This window comes from Ornithodoros turicata, chromosome 10 (assembly GCF_037126465.1).
Source record: "Ornithodoros turicata isolate Travis chromosome 10, ASM3712646v1, whole genome shotgun sequence".
Lineage (NCBI taxonomy): Eukaryota > Metazoa > Arthropoda > Arachnida > Ixodida > Argasidae > Ornithodoros > Ornithodoros turicata.
In genome coordinates this window covers 30,871,791-30,889,101 of record NC_088210.1, presented here as the reverse complement: position 1 = coordinate 30,889,101, position 17,311 = coordinate 30,871,791, and the positions used below count along the sequence as shown (strand labels likewise).

At 43.1% G+C, this 17,311-nt stretch overlaps 1 protein-coding gene and 1 long non-coding RNA gene across 19 annotated transcripts in view; one reads left to right on the top strand and one right to left on the bottom strand.

Annotated features, from left to right (window-relative positions):
• LOC135369853 (basement membrane-specific heparan sulfate proteoglycan core protein-like) overlaps positions 1 to 17,311 on the bottom strand; it is a 237,636-nt gene that overhangs the window by 6,383 nt on the left and 213,942 nt on the right. For all 16 annotated transcript variants that reach the window (XM_064603410.1, XM_064603412.1, XM_064603420.1 and 13 more), the window contains 12 exons: positions 16,776 to 16,874; positions 15,443 to 15,628; positions 13,906 to 14,166; positions 13,197 to 13,359; positions 12,239 to 12,339; positions 10,131 to 10,403; positions 4,200 to 4,469; positions 3,981 to 4,094; positions 2,544 to 2,726; positions 2,304 to 2,453; positions 1,556 to 1,864; positions 663 to 884 (listed from right to left, as the gene is read on the bottom strand). In XM_064603410.1, the coding sequence (XP_064459480.1) occupies positions 663 to 884; positions 1,556 to 1,864; positions 2,304 to 2,453; positions 2,544 to 2,726; positions 3,981 to 4,094; positions 4,200 to 4,469; positions 10,131 to 10,403; positions 12,239 to 12,339; positions 13,197 to 13,359; positions 13,906 to 14,166; positions 15,443 to 15,628; positions 16,776 to 16,874 (2,331 nt within the window). The remainder of the gene's footprint in view (positions 1 to 662; positions 885 to 1,555; positions 1,865 to 2,303; positions 2,454 to 2,543; positions 2,727 to 3,980; positions 4,095 to 4,199; positions 4,470 to 10,130; positions 10,404 to 12,238; positions 12,340 to 13,196; positions 13,360 to 13,905; positions 14,167 to 15,442; positions 15,629 to 16,775; positions 16,875 to 17,311) is intronic.
• On the top strand, positions 4,803 to 9,600 carry LOC135369858 (uncharacterized). Of its 3 annotated transcripts, none has more exons than XR_010415137.1 (7): positions 4,803 to 4,965; positions 5,742 to 5,823; positions 6,508 to 6,605; positions 7,432 to 7,651; positions 8,103 to 8,296; positions 8,504 to 8,612; positions 8,723 to 9,600. It is a non-coding gene; the product is annotated as an uncharacterized LOC135369858 (long non-coding RNA). The 3 variants fall into 3 exon arrangements; XR_010415136.1 differs by having other exon boundaries at positions 5,737 to 5,823; XR_010415135.1 differs by lacking the exon at positions 4,803 to 4,965 and having other exon boundaries at positions 5,595 to 5,823.

The following is a 17,311-nucleotide window of genomic DNA, read 5'->3' as shown; positions in this document are numbered from 1 at the left end:
GCAAATCAATTGTGGTACCCAGTAATGGAACACATTTTGGAATGCTGAAACAATTTGGGGAAGTTTCCTCTGCGATAGTATCCTGATGAACATGGCACACTAAACAGTGCATGCAATGTGGATTTTACAAGTATCCAAAGCTCAAATTTTCGAAAATCCAAACATCCGATTACTTGAATTCGGTAATTGAATCGATTGCATTACTAATGGGACATACCTGGATGCGGCAACTGAGACATTAGTCCGTAAAGATGTTACCATTTTGTATATTGTTGATTCGATTACGGGATCACAGTTCTATCCAGTGATCTATCTAGACCCACCATATCCCACCCCAAATGTTGAAATGATGGGGAAGGGGGTAATAGGGGGTACAACCCTGTTCTCTTTCCTGTGCACCCCTACAGGAGGAGGGGATGGATGGGTGGATGGGTGAAGCGAAGTAATTTCAGCATTAGAAGCATGTCGGCAATGGTACATAAACCTGCTGCAACCTTAGCTGGTTACATCAGTTTCGAAAGAGCATTCAAACTTTACTTCAGTACATTTAGCACATTATTACTGATCCAACAAAGGCTACAGTGTGCATAAACACTGTTGAGAAAGACAAAATATGCAACGCACTACTGTGAGCTTTGCATAAATACAAATGAGAGCCGTACCTGTCCCAGCATCATAACGGAATTCCAGATGCCCATCTTTTATGCCGATGGAAGTAAAGTCGCCGCTTTTGTCTGGGTACTGAGCACAGTACATAAGCAGACAGTCGTCCAGTTTGTTTGGCTTGAATTTCATATCGAATTTGAGACTCGACTGGGCACCACTGGGAGTTGGATAGGCCAAATATGCATCGTCTGACAGTGCTGGTTCTATGATGGAGATATCTGAAAGAAAAGGTATTCGCAGGTATTAAGGTATGCCTGCACCAACCTTGTGGAAATAATTTTTTTCAAATGATTTCTGTAACATGACAAAAATATCCTTCGTGGACAACTAACCAGTAAATTGTGCTCCTAAATCAGTTAAGAAATTGTGCTCAGCAAATCAGCGCTTGCCCTTTCAGTCCTTTTATTACAGCATTAATAAGGTAGTAAAGTTCAAAATAAAACATTTTAAAATATTTAACTTGCAATAACGTGAAATATCTGATGTACTGCAAAACAGTTGCTATGATAGGCTAATGGGATATGGTTTCAGAAAGCCTGCAGGGTAGATCACAGCACTATCGTTTTGGCAAGCAAACCATGGAGCACAACATCTGTGCCCAATATTGGACCAGACTGCCTTGGACAGATTGGACCAATACTGGCCCAATCTGTCCAATATTGGACCAATATTGGCAATCTCGGCCCAATACTGGACCGAGATTGGGCCAGTATTGCCAATATTGGTCCATGCAAACCATGCAGCACAACATCTCTGCCCAATATTGGCAATACTGGCCCAATTTCGGCCCAATATTGGGCCGAGATTGCCAATATTGGCCCAATATTGGGCCAAGATGTTGTGCTGCTTGGGTTATAACATTCCTGAAGGCAAAACAAGATGAACTCACCTTTCTCACAGCGCAACCCAGTACGGCCAAACGGACAGTAACAGTCGAAGCCACCACCGGCCCTGTTGACACATCGGCCTTCCCCGCACACCCCTGGGTAACATGCTTCTCCCACAATCTCGCAGTCCTGCCCTGAAAATCCCGGTGGGCATATGCACCGGTAACCGCCTTCTGTTGGCGCCTCTTGGCAAACGCCATCGTGCAGGCAGGGATTAACAGCGCAAGTCTCGCAAAGCGTCGTTCCGACCATTTCCGCTTCTCGTCCAAAGTCCACGTTGACTGGACCAAACTTGATGTTGCTGACACACCCTGTTGGTAATATGTGACACAATAAGAGGATGCAGTGAACAGCCTTTTGTTAAAAAGCAGCTTTGCCAGTATTTTGAAACTTTTAGCCTGCTGTGACATTTTGAAAGATTGTACAAGACTATCAGAAATGCACATTCTTTACCAAATTTGTTGACTCCTCTCTATGAAAAAATATAAGTACCAATTTGAAGCTCGTTGGCATCTCCCTATTGTCTTTTCTATATATGTCAGACAAAGAAGGGCCTGGAGATGAACTGGCATCAGATGTTATTGACCATAGCCACGTGCTCTACTAATTCTAAACTCCAAACCGTTTAGGAATCGAAAGCTCGGAAGGTGGAAGAGTTCTATGCTACACAAACAAACGACATTATTTAGAATGCAACCTGTAGCAACGAAATATTGACGGAACTGCACTCAAAGGCCTTTTTGTGCTTACCAACAAAGCCTTCTGCGTAGCCACTGGCCTTCGATATCTTATCAAAGCTTGGCACACTGCCAACAAAGAGGTTCTGTGTCAGGTCCAAGCCCATCATCCTTCCTCCAGAGGAACCAGTGACTTCTGACTGATCGTCAACCTTGAGGGTGGCTGCAGACATGAAAGCGCTTTATCACTGAACAGGATGTGACACGACAATTTATGTTAGCAGTAAGCTTATGGGACGACAAGCTGCATTACCGACTTTCTTCTCTCTTGTAACTTTGGCCGTATGCCATGCATCCACCTGGACGGGTTGCTCACTTCTGATGTACCCGAGTCCCGATCCGAGTTCAAATCTGAACACTACGTAGCCGTCAGTGAGTCCCATCGAGATGAAGTCACCGCCACCATCTTCCTGTTGACCATTATACAGAAGTAGACCTGCATAAAAACTTAATTTTTACCTGAAGCACACTGAACAGCAAAGGTACTGAACATGTAAAATTCTACCAAGTTTGGTGTTTTGGTGCTTTATGGCACACGAGAATTCTGTCAAGTGTCGAATAATATTATGCATCCTCAATGGATAGGAATGATCTTGTGGGTATAGCACTGTGTAAGAGCTGTTCTCTTAGATCCATCTGTTCTTCAACTGGTTTCAAAAACATATGCAAAATGTATATGGTCGAGCCAGTTTATTACGATCTTTATTACTGAGCTTTGGGTGAGTGGGAGAAGACTTTGTCCGTATATTCCGTATATAACCCGTAATAACGATAACTCTAATATTACAATCAAACTGCTGGTTCCCGCCAGCTCACCCGTTGAAGTACACGCAAACAAGACATTGATATAATGATCGCCGTGCCCGCGTATAGCGATCAGAATAAAACGCATGAACATCGTGAAGCAGGATTTCATTTTTTACAGCTGTGCGAATATTCGAAATTTGGAATATGACACGAATATCTGATGCTATTCGAATGCTATTCGCAACCTATTTCCAGTATTCGAAATTTTCGAATATTTTTCGAATAGTGCTGAAGCGAGGTATCGTTATCGCAATTCCGCAAGTGGGCTTCGCCTCATTACATCCAAGGGTTAGGTGAAGCCCACTTCACGTTACTGCCATTGTTCTTTTGGTGCTGCTCCCTTCTGCAAGTCGGTTTCACCTCCTTACTCTTGAGCGTTAGGTGAAGCCCGCTTTACACTGTTTTGTTACACTGTTTACACTGTTGTTTACACTGTTACAAATTTTGTGAGCTCATGGTCAACAGTATACTCTGGACAGTGCAGGTTCCAGAAAAGGTACTCCCAACTTTGAGAGTTGTGTTCAGTAACAGATGGAAATAGGTGCAATTTCTAAAAAGTACAGGAAATTCATCATGTAAACATAGAAATGAGGAGATGCACACAAAGCAGGCTGCATGTGATCTCGACTGGCGATTTCGTGAAAGCTCATACATAACGAACTCAGATATTAAAAATCTGATTTCGCGGTCCCGCGAATATCGTTATAAACGGGCTCGACTGGCGATGTCACGTTTTATTTCATGGTTGATAACCCTAAATGCCTAACCCACTGTAGGAGGGATATTTAAATTTTCATACGCTATGCAATGCAAACTTATTGAACAAGTAGTCAGATACAAAAAATATTTTTAAAAAATAAAATAAAAACAAGCAAGCACTTACCATTGTCCTTCTCTGGTTTGAACTTTATTTCAATTTCGAAAGACATGTAGGCGTTCGGGATTGTAGGTAGCTTCATGTACGATAGAGGTGCCTGAGTGAAACGTGGAAGAAGACCTGGAAGGCAGCAAGTAAAATGGCCATTTTACAGTTTACATTTTACAGTTTACATTTTACAGTTTACATTTTATAGTTACAAGACAAGATTTGTCTTTGCCATACCTGTAACAACAAGGATTGTTGGCACCTCGAATGTAGAATGCTCAGACTTCACTGTGCACACATAAGTTCCGGCATCTGTAGACTTGAGGTCGGGGATCTTGAGGGTGGCATGATGAGACTCCGCCTTGTGAGGGAGGATTCCACTCTGCTTGGACCAAGTATAGGCTACGGGATCATCCAGCTTGACCTTAGTGACACAGTCCAGGATGACAGTTGATCCGTACGGTGCAGTACGGGTCTCCACTTCATTTGGAGGAACCGTCGGAGTTTCTGCACGTAAAACAAAAAAAAAGGGTTCCGGCAGATGAGATCCTTTCAGCCACCTTCAGTGTAGCGAAAGGTTGGCAGGTGGAAAGGAAGGAAGGCATATCGACTGACAGAAGAGTGACATATGTCTTGTTGTTAGGGTGAGAAAGACCTGCGAGGATGGTTGTAAAATATTTTTGGAAGCCCAACTGGGCATCGCTGCCAGCAGCTACATGTCCGTCGCCAAGGCACGCACGTCAGGGCAGTTTGTTTGTGTTACGGCTTAATGGAGAGGCGTTGGAGCCCACCGACGCAGAAATAGTTCCGTGCTGAGCTGGCATAACTCAGACTGCATGCCACGTTCTGCTTGAGCAACAGAAACTGGCAGGTCTGGTGTGTAGGTGTCTCTCCTGCAGGAAACCAGAGGTGTCGCAGATGCTCGCAGTAAGGAGCGTGGAGGTCCCTATTGGTGTGTGTGTGTAGTGATAAGGGATAACATACAAAATTTGCAGCCTAAGTGGTAAGTGCACCTTGTCAATATCTTATCTTATATAAGTGCACTGTGAGTTTGTAAAGTAAACTGCGGAGGCTGAATTGACAATTGAGGAAGAGCCAGCAAGTGCCGTCCTCGAGGCCACGGGATCGTGTCAGCTAGGGTGAATTTTCGCGTGCAAGAAAATACGATGGCTATATGTTTGCAGGCATAGTGCATTTTGTAGCTGAATTGACCAAACCGCGTAGCTGTAATTTCGCTCACAGGAAGAAGAAATGGTGCACAAAGCTGACATGACGTAGTTACTAAGTAAGCACCACAGCTTAATGCATATACTAAATGCAATAAAAGCAGGAAAGGTGCACCAAGTGGGGCTGGTAAGCTAAAAAAAAGGGGGGGGGGAGTGAGAGGCACTCGTCAATCGCCCCCCGTTTTTAGCTTTCCAGCCCCACTTGGTACACTTTTCCCCCCTTTTATTGCATTTAGTATATGCATTAAGCTGTGGTGCTTACTTAGTAACTACGTCATGTCAGCTTTGTGCACCATTTCTTCTTCCTGTGAGCGAAATTACAGCTACGCGGTTTGGTCAATTCAGCACAAACACGTCAGAGATGATACTGGAGCCCTTTTATAGGCGAGATTAGCTGAAGTGCTCAGAACAACAAAGTGTAGCGTCTGCCACTTGAGCACTGCCTTCTATGCTAGATTGCAGATGCCCTCGTCTGCACACCACTAAATCATAAAACAGCATGATGGAATTGTAAGAAATCTCAAGTACTTAAAAATTCCTCTTATCAGTGCAGTCTCAAAAGCTTGGAGCGTGCCTAACTCAAATTTTGAGACCAGCAAAAGCTTACCTTGGAGTAAAAGGTTGCTTTCCTCTGAGTAAGTACTACTTTATTGCTCATTACTTTTCATGCTGCTGGTTAATATCTGCTCAGTTTACACCCCGTATGCATCGTGTTGCATACAGGCCACCTACTTCTAGTGTACATAGTCAAGTAGCTGAACTACTTTACGTGGACTGCTACTTGCATTTCCTTTCATGTCTAGTGTTATAGTAGCCTATCTAAACTATTACATCTTCATTTGAACTGTTCTGTTCGATAACAGCTGTTTTTTTCTTCTCAACTGTGCAGGGAAATGTGGCACCTTCACATGGAAGTGAACTGATCAAAAGAATATTGTGGCATAGCCATATCAACCAAGTTTTATATTTTGCCAGTGTTACATTAACTCACCTTCACAGTGGTGTACTTATAAAAAGCCACCACATTTCAAAGTTCAATGAGGGATCCTCTCTATGCTGACCTCAACTTCCAAATCTAACTACAGGAAGCCCTTCCTTCCTGAATTTGAATATGCAGGTTGTTTGAGAGAGAGGAGGAAAAAACAGCTCATAATGGAGATGACAGACAGTTATCCTCATATTAATTTGCATATTATACCGTAGAGAACGTCACAAAAGCTGCACTGCCAAAATTAGCAAATTTGCTAACATGAACAATAAATAGCTGCAAAAATGAGAATCTCTGTAGTTTAATTTATATTCAGTTACTTTGGTTCCAGCTCCTCAGTTCCTGTTTGCAAGTGACCTAGCAACAAGTCCAGTGTATTTTTCACTCCTCCATTGATATGCAAGTGTGCACACTTTGCTATTTCACTTGGTAAGTGCTGCATTTAAGGATGAGAGGGTGTTAACAAAGTTTTACGTGCACTGGCTTTTTTTTTTTTTTCATGGCCCTGCGTCGATAATCTTAGAGATGTCAAGGTGATGTGATAGCTGCCGGGGATCAACGGCTTTAAGTGCGTTTAGAGTACAAGCGGGCACCATGGCACAGCGAGAGCACTTTTCTTTCTTCTCACGTTAATGCATCACCCATTATAGTGCTATATTTTGCAGTTCAAAAAGCGTTTTCACTATGCAAGTACGTATACATGATCCTAACGGGATGGAATTAACAAATGCCTCGCTGTTTGTAGTTCACAGCTGTTGCTCTTTCAAAAACACTGTAGATTCAAATCAGTGTTGATTGTTGTGTTCAAAAACACAATCAAACAAAATCCTGGCACGTCTGTCAAGCTGCCCACCAGGAGTCACCACGCAAAGTATTTTCGCTCTGCGGTGCGTTATAGCTGTGCAACCGAATTTGAGAAAGCAGCTGCAGTCTGAGAAAGCAGCTGCGGATGGCAGACACGATGCCCTCATGACGCGGTGAAGGCACCTGTTTCTGTTTCTGTTTCTGTTTCTGTTTCTGTTTCTGTTTCTGTTTCTGTTTCTGTTTCTGTTTCTGTTTCTGTTTCTGTTTCTGTTTCTGTTTCTCGCGCGCGCGGCTTATACATGGTCAAGATGTGCCACTGTACGTCACTGGTCGCGTGAGGGGAGTAGCATACGTCACGCAGTCTTTTCTCGAGGGAAAGGATTTTTCCGAAGGTCAAACAGAGCCCTCTCACTCGCTCTGTAGGTCACCTACGCTCGTTGTTCTTTTGCAGGAACTCGTTTTATTCGCAAGAGAACACTCTGCACCGAAAAACGAAAAAATTGGGGGTCACCTCAGTGCTCCTTTAAAGGAGTTACCTTTAAAGGCTTTTGAAGGCGTGAAAGGACACCTACTACAAAGCCTTCTTGTTGGTCACAGTTGCGACCTTATGCTATTTGATCCTTGGCCAACGGAAATTCTGCAGAAGTTTGGCTGTGTACTTGAGCACCGAAGTGAGTGCCACATTTCTTTTTCAGCTATACTACTAATGTAAGTGGAAAACCTACCATTTATATAGATATATATTTTTTTACCCAAGTTGGACGATGTGAAAAAAAGGTTAAAACTTGGGCCGGTTGGTGTTACATGGTTTAAAAAGGCACACAACCCCTTGCTTCATATTTTAGTGGCAGCATAGAAAAGAGTTCTCTCATTTCTTTCCATTAGGAAGTAGCAAATTAATGGAACTTAACTTGCTGGGCATAGTAGTTAATTATTCAAGAGGCACCAGTCTCACATGGTACGACGTGGGACACTCATTTCAATACAAACCCTTTGCCAACTTTTCACACCAGCACACATACATCTAATGGGGATGCATACTGCCATGGTAGTAAAGACCACACATGCATGACCTAAACATACTATGTGAACATGCAACGTTTTTTTTTTCTTTTGTGTTAGGAAAGTGCAGTGGTAGTTACCAACACCAAAACCACTAGTGGTGCAATACACTCCTCTCAAGTGTGCACGGTGCAGGATGGCACAACACATGTGCAATAAGAAAGACTGGAGGTGCAATCCAGGAGGAAGAGGTGCACACGAGGGTCCAAGAGAGATGTCAGTGTTACTTACGAGTTATTTGAAGGACCCAAATGGTGAGAAGCATGGAAAGCAATACCTTGTTAGTCAGAGTATAATCATTCACCAAGAAACAAATAATGACTGCGTAATGATGTCTTTATGACATCATTTGCAGAACTAATCTGATGCGGCAGGAAATTGTGTTCGTCTCTCATTGTGGAATTAAAAGCCAAAGCATTCCATATTGTATTTGTGTCTTTTTTTTCTTCTTCTTCTTGCAGTACTTTAAGGTATCGGAACCGCTGACAAATATTTAGGGAGCCAATGAAATCCATGCCATTTAGCCACACACTGCTCAGTAGAAGGTGTGTCAATGACCAAATGTGACGTGTAAGCGTTGTATATTTCATGACTCGTATCCCTCAATTAATGTTCATTAACAGTTATCGATTTAGTGTTCACATATCTAATGGAACATTCATATCTTGTATGCGTTGCAGGTTTCAGATAGTGGGAGAAGGAAGAAAAAGTTGTCCAGCAAATGAACTACATACACTGCTGAGGCAGCATTGGTCTGAGTATTCGTAAATTGTCAGTGAAGCTCTGTGTGTCATGACATTTATTTGCGCAAAAAAATTGAGAATCCGCAGTGTCTGGAGTCTTCTCTTTCCAACGAGAGTTTTCATGCCGCTTGAAGGATGTTTAACAGAATAAAACACAGTAAGACATGCAAAACTGCAAAGTTTTTGAGAAAGACAAGAATGTAATGAACAATGTGCAGGAAAAAGTAACACAGGTAATATATCTTTTTTTTTTTAGTGTGTTAGTACAAGTGAGTATAGAAAGAACAGAACAAAAGTAGTACAAAAAGGAAGTACAGAGTATCAGAACTACGTAAAATATTAGTAGGAAACATGGTTTAACAGAACTAAACAGAACTCAAAGCACTCAATCGATACATTCAAAACACATGATACAGAAAATGAACACTTCTATGTTGGCAGTTTTCCTGGTACACACAGCCATAAAGAAGCACTCTATTACCTCACTGGACAATGCCTACAAATAATCCAACAGAAAAGAGTTCTGCATAAAAAACTATACACTACAGGCTATAAGGCACTTCCAGGAGGAACACCAGGACTATACACACAAATCTGTATCTGACACATATCCCTGCATGCTTACATGAATAGTGATATTACTATAGCATATGGACGTTCCTTGTAGTGCCTACCTTTGTTGTGACACACTTCATGGTTGAAATGTATTTAGTGTGTATTATTGCTAGCGTTCCCAGCCTGTGATTATAACGCGTGAGGATATATTTTATATCTGCGCAATAAATTATTAAAATGTATTATCCGCTAAAAATGTATACGTAGTTTTGTTCGAGTTTCACTGATGCGCTGCTCCTATGTGTACCACATCCCACTTTTTATGTGTTCTGTACAGAAAAAAAAAGTATTAGGAGACTAGACTAACAATATGAAGGCCTGAACTTGAGCTGCGAATTAAAAAAAATAAGGCACGATCACTTTCTCCTACAGAAGCTTGAGAGAAAAATGAGCTTTTGCTCGTACTTTACTCAAACACCATTTGCTTAAGTCACATTTGCTCGTACACACTTACAAAAAAGCTGGGACTGGTGTTCCCCAAAATTATAATGTAAGACGGCTCTTCACCAAAGACGCGTTTTTTTCAATCAAAGCATCAAATTACCTGCTATATTCACTTATTTTAGCAATTTCAGGGAGCACAAGTCCAGCTGCGTCCTTATGCCTGTGCAGTTTGTACCTGGCAGCTTCAGCACTTTGCACAATCGCTCAGCACACCATCCAGAACTGGCAGTTGTCGTACATTAAGACTAGAATATTTCAATGCTCTCCTGCTGTTGCTGAATCATACCTTCGATAGCAAGGACATAGTCATCGTTCAGGGCTCCCCCTGGGCTGTCGACAGAACACCGGTAGACTCCTCCATTCTCTGGCCTGACTCCATTTATGGACAGTACTGGTCCTCTCACTCGAACATTGTCAGGGAATTGAGTATCTTTAGAAAGCTTGGTCCACTTGACGGAGGTGGCGGCGTCACTCGTGATGCGACAGTGCAGGTCCAGCGTGTCGCCCATGTGGACATATTCCTTACTGGGCTGGATTTTCACTTCAAAGCTTGGGACGTCTGCAAGGAACCAAAAAATCATTCGACGCAATTTAACTGTGCTTTGCAATAAGAGCAAAATGTGTCTGCAAAGTGCAGGTAAGAAAAAAAATTAGCTGGAGCTCTTTAGCTGCACGTAGAGTACAGTCGCCGACCGATTTTTTGGACTCCGATTTTTTGGACTCCGATTTTTTGGACTCCGATTTTTTGGACTCCGATTTTTTGGACTCCGATTTTTTGGACTCCGATTTTTTGGACTCCGATTTTTTGGACTCCGATTTTTTGGACTCCGATTTTTTGGACTCCGATTTTTTGGACTCCGATTTTTTGGACTCCGATTTTTTGGACTCCGATTTTTTGGACTTGTTCGCGTAACGGCCTCGGGTCACAGAGTTGATGTATAAGAACGTCCAAAATTTCGGACGTCGTGCAGCTCTGTCGCTCGATATTTCAGACTCTGTTTGCCCAACCAGCGAATTTCTCTTTTGGGGTGACAGAAAATATTGGTATCATCCGAAATTTGTATCAAAAGAAATTAACAAACAAAAATATTGAGGCAAAAAAATAGGCAGTGATGATTGTTCATTTTCCATTCCTCTGAGTAGAAGAGGTCTGTCGTAACGCTTTTGTCTTCGTTTTTGCCCAACAGCCCAGCACGTGCTGTCCGCCCGCGACAGCGCCGTAAAGCGAGCTTTCCCTACAGCACGCATGCGTTAGGTGAAGCAGACTTGCGGACTTGATGACAGCGGTGCCTCTGACAGTGTACATTGACGAAATGTCGCTTCGGGAAATAGAAGCTGAGGTCATCAGGCAGGGCTGGAAGTGCGTTAGGAAAGCATCGACAAATTTTCCAGCCTACTAGGGCTTAGTAAAGTTTATTTTGAAGCGAAATTCGTTTTTTCGGACTGCTCGATTATTCGGACTTTTGCGTGATCCCCGCAGAGTCCGAAAAATCGGACGGCGACTGTATATGTTTGTAAGTGCTCAAACGTCGCCATGCCAGTACTGGACAGCTGTTTCTGCTTGATGGGGCCATCGTCAGCAGTACGCAGGCAGGCAACATTTGAGCGGAAGGTTCAAACGTTGCCTGCCTGCCTGCGTACTGCTGATGATACCATAAAATATAACAACACCATAAAAATTAACGAACAACACCAGTCTAGTCACACCTACATGGTGTTACTAGACTGGAACACCTCTCGCCTGCCTCTGGAACACCACCTCGATACAGAAAGCCTGCGCGCTCATTGATGTGATGCAACAATTAAAATTCAGCCAATCAGGAATGATTTTCAACGGCCGTAGCCAATCACGAATGTGCTTTCAGCGGTCGTGGCCACGGAGAAGAACCACCGTCGTCTGCGAGTTGTGATTGAACCTTCCTGCGTACTAAACGGGAAGACTTGGAAATAAAGTGCAAAACGGTCTCAATCTTTCTCGAAACTGATTTTCTGGAAAGCACCTTGCATGTTTTGTTTAAGTATTTCGGTCTGCATGTGAGCTGCAATCATTTGCAGGTTCTTGAATTCGCAGAACGGTGAATCGCAGTAGCAGACGAAATCTGACTCTAAATTGAAAGAGGGAGAGGAGGCAATGAACAGGCTTTCTCTATCTAGGTGGATATCTACAATCTCTACCTCTATCTCCAATGGATCTCTACGCTCTCTATCTCTCTCTCTCTATCTATATATATATATATATATATATATATATATCTATATATATCTCTACATCTCTATCTACAATCATACCTATCTGGGATTCCAAAACTATGCTGTGGAAGTCCACAATTATTATATATGAATGCAAAACCTGCGGTACACCTTTGCACATCACAGGTTGCAGACACTCCCTACCTTTCACATGAAGAATGACGTAGTCTCGTACTGGCTGCGTTCCTGGAGGCTTGGAGAGACAAATGTACCTTCCAGCATTTTCTCGTCGAACATCTCGGATCCTGATGCATGAATGACACGTCGGGTTAAACCCTCTCAGAGAACAACCTTCACTTTCATTACTCTTAAAGATCAGCATTGTTAAGGCCCTCGGTTTTCTGCAGAGTCAAATTCAAAATTCTGCGGCACAGACTCGTAAATTCTGCTATTTTCCGCGGCAAGCACTGCATACATGATACCTTGTGCTCTCCTCTGATGCGGTCTGTCACCTGCAATCACTTTATACCTGCTGAAAGATCTTTCAGCGTCTACAGAGTTTATAGGATCTTTATAAGGAGGAGTTTACGATACATGCCCCGGGGAAGTTACATCTTTAGGACACCCTTTTTTGTTCCTGGGCTGTAGGCATTATTTAAGAGTTAACTTTTTGAAGGCAACCTCCCAGACATCAAATCAAAATCCCCCACTGCCACCGTTAAACTGCACACGGGAGGGACGCCGCCCCTTCCTCAGTTTGAAGTATGCACAATAAACTTGGGCTAACGTTACCTTAAGCTAAACTACAATCTGTGTTGTGTTTGTCCTGCAGCATGGACAATTTCGTAAAGCAGGCTTCACCTCATGCAGGGAAGCGTCAGGTGAAGCGCACTTTTGGGAGGTGTCGTTCATATTCAGTGAATAGTCAAACATCCGGAAACCCGATTATTGGGTCTTCGATTCGCGAATCGAATACTTCTAGTGATTTGAATATTCGATTCGAATTCGAGAACTCGAAATATCCGCACACCCCTAAAAATAAGGGATTTCGTGAAACTCTGTGCCAAACAGAGGATTCCGCGATTAATTCCGAACTGCGCGAAACTTCACAGAATCGCGGGAAACCGAGGGCCTTAAGCATTGTCATAAAGTGCCACTGTACCAGAGTTCTCCGTTGGACACTCTAGCATTCTGAGGCAGTGGTCTCGAATCCTTTGTCCACTCGATTGTCGAGGGATGGACGCCAGGAAGAGGACACTTGAGTTCGACGTTTGACCCCACAAACGCAGTCTCCTCCTTTTTCAAGTTTCCTGCTGGATGGCCGTCTGCAGTGGAACGAAAGACATGCCTTCAGTAAGCACGGTACACATTGTCTGATTGTAGCCACCTCACTTCACAAAAATGACTTCCTCTGTGTCCGAGCAAAACAATGTTTCAACTTGTTGCAATGAGCGCCAGCGGCTAGTACACTGAACTTGCTAGAGGTGGCTACTACAGAGCCAGATGGTCGCTTTTTTGGAAGCAGAGACAGTTGTCATTCATGCCACATTCGAAGCACACTTTAATGTCGGCAGTTGTATTGAACATCGCTAAAAGATATTGTTCTTACCATCCTTAAATTCATAGAGAGTTGAGCTCTCTCCTCACCAGCATAGAGCTTTTACATCAACTTTATAACTCTGTATATAAATATCGGTGAATCTGTAATATCTTTAAATGTTGGGAACAACAACAACTTTATTTTTGACCTGGGAGCGCAGATAACCTGACCTGGGATAACTCAATAGTGTCAAAGAACAGCCCGTTTATCAAATCAAGGTGTCAGCTTGAATACTTTCAGACAAACTCAGTGACGAGGAAAAAAAACTTACCGGCCACAATTACTTCTGCAGTGCCCGCTGCTTGCCCTGCAGCGTTGACTGCAGTGCAGATATATCGGCCAGCATCAGAAGCAGCAATGCCCCTGAACTCTAAGATACCGTCCCTTTGCACAACGCTTCCGGGAAGTTCTTCCCCCTCTCTCGTCCAGTGGAAGGTAATGGGTTGATCCCCGGTTGCGGTACACTGAATGTACACGTGGTGGCCGGAGCGGACGTGTTGCCTTGTGGGGTTCAGCTGGATTGTAGGAGGTGCTGGAAATGACCATGCTCAGGAATTACAAAGGGAAGTAGAAGAAACAAGTGAGCACACAGCACTTTTGGCACAGGAATTTCTATTTTGCTAAACCTAAGTAACACTAACAGTGGCAGTTATTGCATTATATTCGTCCACTTGGTAAGCTGAATGGAGGCAGTTTATGTTTATTTTTTACGAAGAAAATTACCATAATTTCACGCGTATTAGCCGCGGCTTATGCGCGATTTTTTTCTTCTCACGGGCGCTCTGCGGCTTATCCACCGGTGCGGCTTATCTGATGACTATTTTTTCCTGGTACTTTCCCCATACGCCGGTTTTAACGAAAGGGCCGACAGTGTCTCTGGAACAGCACTGCCCTGCCGATGCAGGAACAGTGCGTAACAGGGACGGGTCCACTTTCGAGTAGATTAATCTTCCTGGTGCATTCCCCAAAGCAGCTTTAACGAAAGTGGTCACAGTGATTCAAGTCTTCTGGAAGACCACTGACCCATCAATCCATGAAAAACGCCCAACAAGTGCACAATCCGATCTTGGTAGAACTCTAGAGCTGACCCCGGAGTATGAACCACAGGGTTTGTGGCCTTCCCTATGGTCTCCTTTGTCGCACAAATCAGTCGTCTTGTATTGCCCGTGGCTTATCTGCGAGTGCAGCTTATCTGCCAGAAAAATTTCAAAGCTTTCCTAAAAACGCGTCCTGCGGCTTATCTGCCAGAAAAATTTCAAAGCTTTCCTAAAAACGCATCCTGCGGCTTATCTGCCAGAAAAATTTCAAAGCGTTCCTAAAAACGTGTCCTGCGGCTTATCTGCGGTGCGGCTTACACGCGTGAAATTACGGTAGTTCACTTGTTCAGCAGCACTCAGTTATAAACTAGCTGCTAACTCGACTAGCACTGGGTGCACGAGAGAGCTTAAGGCAGGTCAGGAGAAAACTCACTTGCCTTTTGACCATGGTCCTGAGAAGCAGTAAGAGAATATGTAACAGACTCTTAATGCATTTAAAAAAGCCTTCAAATTAAATGTCAACTTTTCAAAGGCATTCACGTATTCTTGTAAAACAGTAGACACACTCGGGCGAACTTTGTTAAAACAAACACTGGAACAAATCAACTACAGTTGCCTTGGATTCTGAGACCTATACACAGAGCTAATTCACTTATAAAAAAAGGTTCTCTCACTATAGGCCGCGCAACATGTTGCCGGACAAAAAAAAAATATTCAGAGTTCACATCCTTTTTCTCCAAGAATTCATGCTGCATTATTTCGAGCACTTACCCACAACAACGAGCCTCATGTGCCTTTCAAAAACTTTCACGCCATTTTCTTCTACTTGGCAAGCGTACTCTCCAGCATCCGAGGGCCGTATGCTGCGGAAGATCAGCATTCCATTGTCTACGGTGTGTTCGGACATGTTGCCGTCGTGCACCTTCACCCACTTGTACTGAACGGGTTGATCCATTTCTATCGAAAGGGTGAACAAGACACGAGATATCATCGTAAGTAAGTGGACTCCCACTAAACGAAACTCGGTTAAACGGAAATTACGGATAAACGGAACGATAGGGTCACCTTTGGTTGGTTTCCTATATACAGTCAACCCTCGATTTATGAACCTTCGATTTATGAATTCCCTCATTTTATGAACACGAGAACGAGGAACCAAACTTTTTACATGCATTTTCCCCTCGTTTAATGAATTTCGATATTCGAATAATGAATGGAATTTCTGGGAACCAACTAGGAGTTGTCCAGCGTTTTTGCCCTCAATTTATGAACGGATCGTTCCGAGGTCAACAGAAACCTTCAAAGGGATTATTCTGTGGTCTTATGAATGACACCGGAACGGACAAAACGTTTTCCAGGTATCGCACCCTCTATTTCTTAACCACTGGAAACCCGAACAACAAAAGGGTTTTCTGGGGTCGCACAAGGGGCGACCAAGTATTCCTGACCTCAATTCTTCAATAAGGTGGCCGCTGTCACCCGGAGATAAATAAACGGAGGTTAAAAATCCCGGAGGAAATCCGGGACCAGTCGAGTGCGAATGTGCTGACATCTCTACTTTCTAAGGTTGAGACAGCGCAAGGCATGGTCCAAAGAAAAATTAAACAATTTAGTATTGAATAATAAACAGTGTGTGAATGCGCTAACAGCACCAGACATGGTTGAAAGCAAAATTACACAATATATTGCATTATAAACACAATCCCAACATGGAAATACTGTTCCATTTGCTGGATAGTGATCACTTAACAGAATTTTCAATTTATGAATCCCTCGATTTATGAACGATATTTTGGGGAACCGAGGGTGTTCATAAATCGAGGGTTGACTGTATATACAATGATAAAAATCTTCGGATAATTGAAACAACCCGTTTTCTGTACTTCGGGTAAACGGAACAAAGTGGGGGGTACCGAGATGACGCCAAACCTGGAAGATTACCATTCACATCTGGCAACCCGGGCGGAAGTCATAGCCAGTGCAATCCAACCCAATAGTCACTCATACAATGGCTCAGCATTCATTACATTCAACATTAGGCTTAGCTCGCGTCTACATGTGTCTCATGAAGTCTGTGAAGAAAGTCTGTATGTGCCATGCATACCTTCTACACGACAGCGTAGTGTCGCGGGTTCTCCAACTTTTGCTGTAGCTGTCTGCGGCTCGACGACCCCGCCTGGTACACCCGTATTGTCGCTTTGTACTGCGAAAGAAATGCAATTATTTTTTTTAGGTACAGTGTGTGTGAAGTAAAAAGAAAAAGACATACAGCAACGTTTGAGAAATGTTCCTTCCCTTTTGATATCGAACTCGACCCACAATGTTAAAGCTAGTATTATCGGCTGCTTCGGTGCTGGTGAGAATCATTGATCAGCTTGACCCACGACCGTGGCCAGCAGTCTCATATTTCCATTTTTTCCAGAGTCACCAAATAAGATTTCCACATCTTATTTGGTGAAACTGAACTTTGGTCACCTAGGGCTTAAATGTGAGGCTTTAGCAGTGGTCAAATTTCTGAAAATTTTGCTGATAAGCACCGAATGTTGATAAAATTTTGTTGTAATAAAAAATGTTGATGAAAATTTTGTTGTAATAGAAAATGTCGATAAAAATTGTTGATAACCGAATGTTTGATAACCA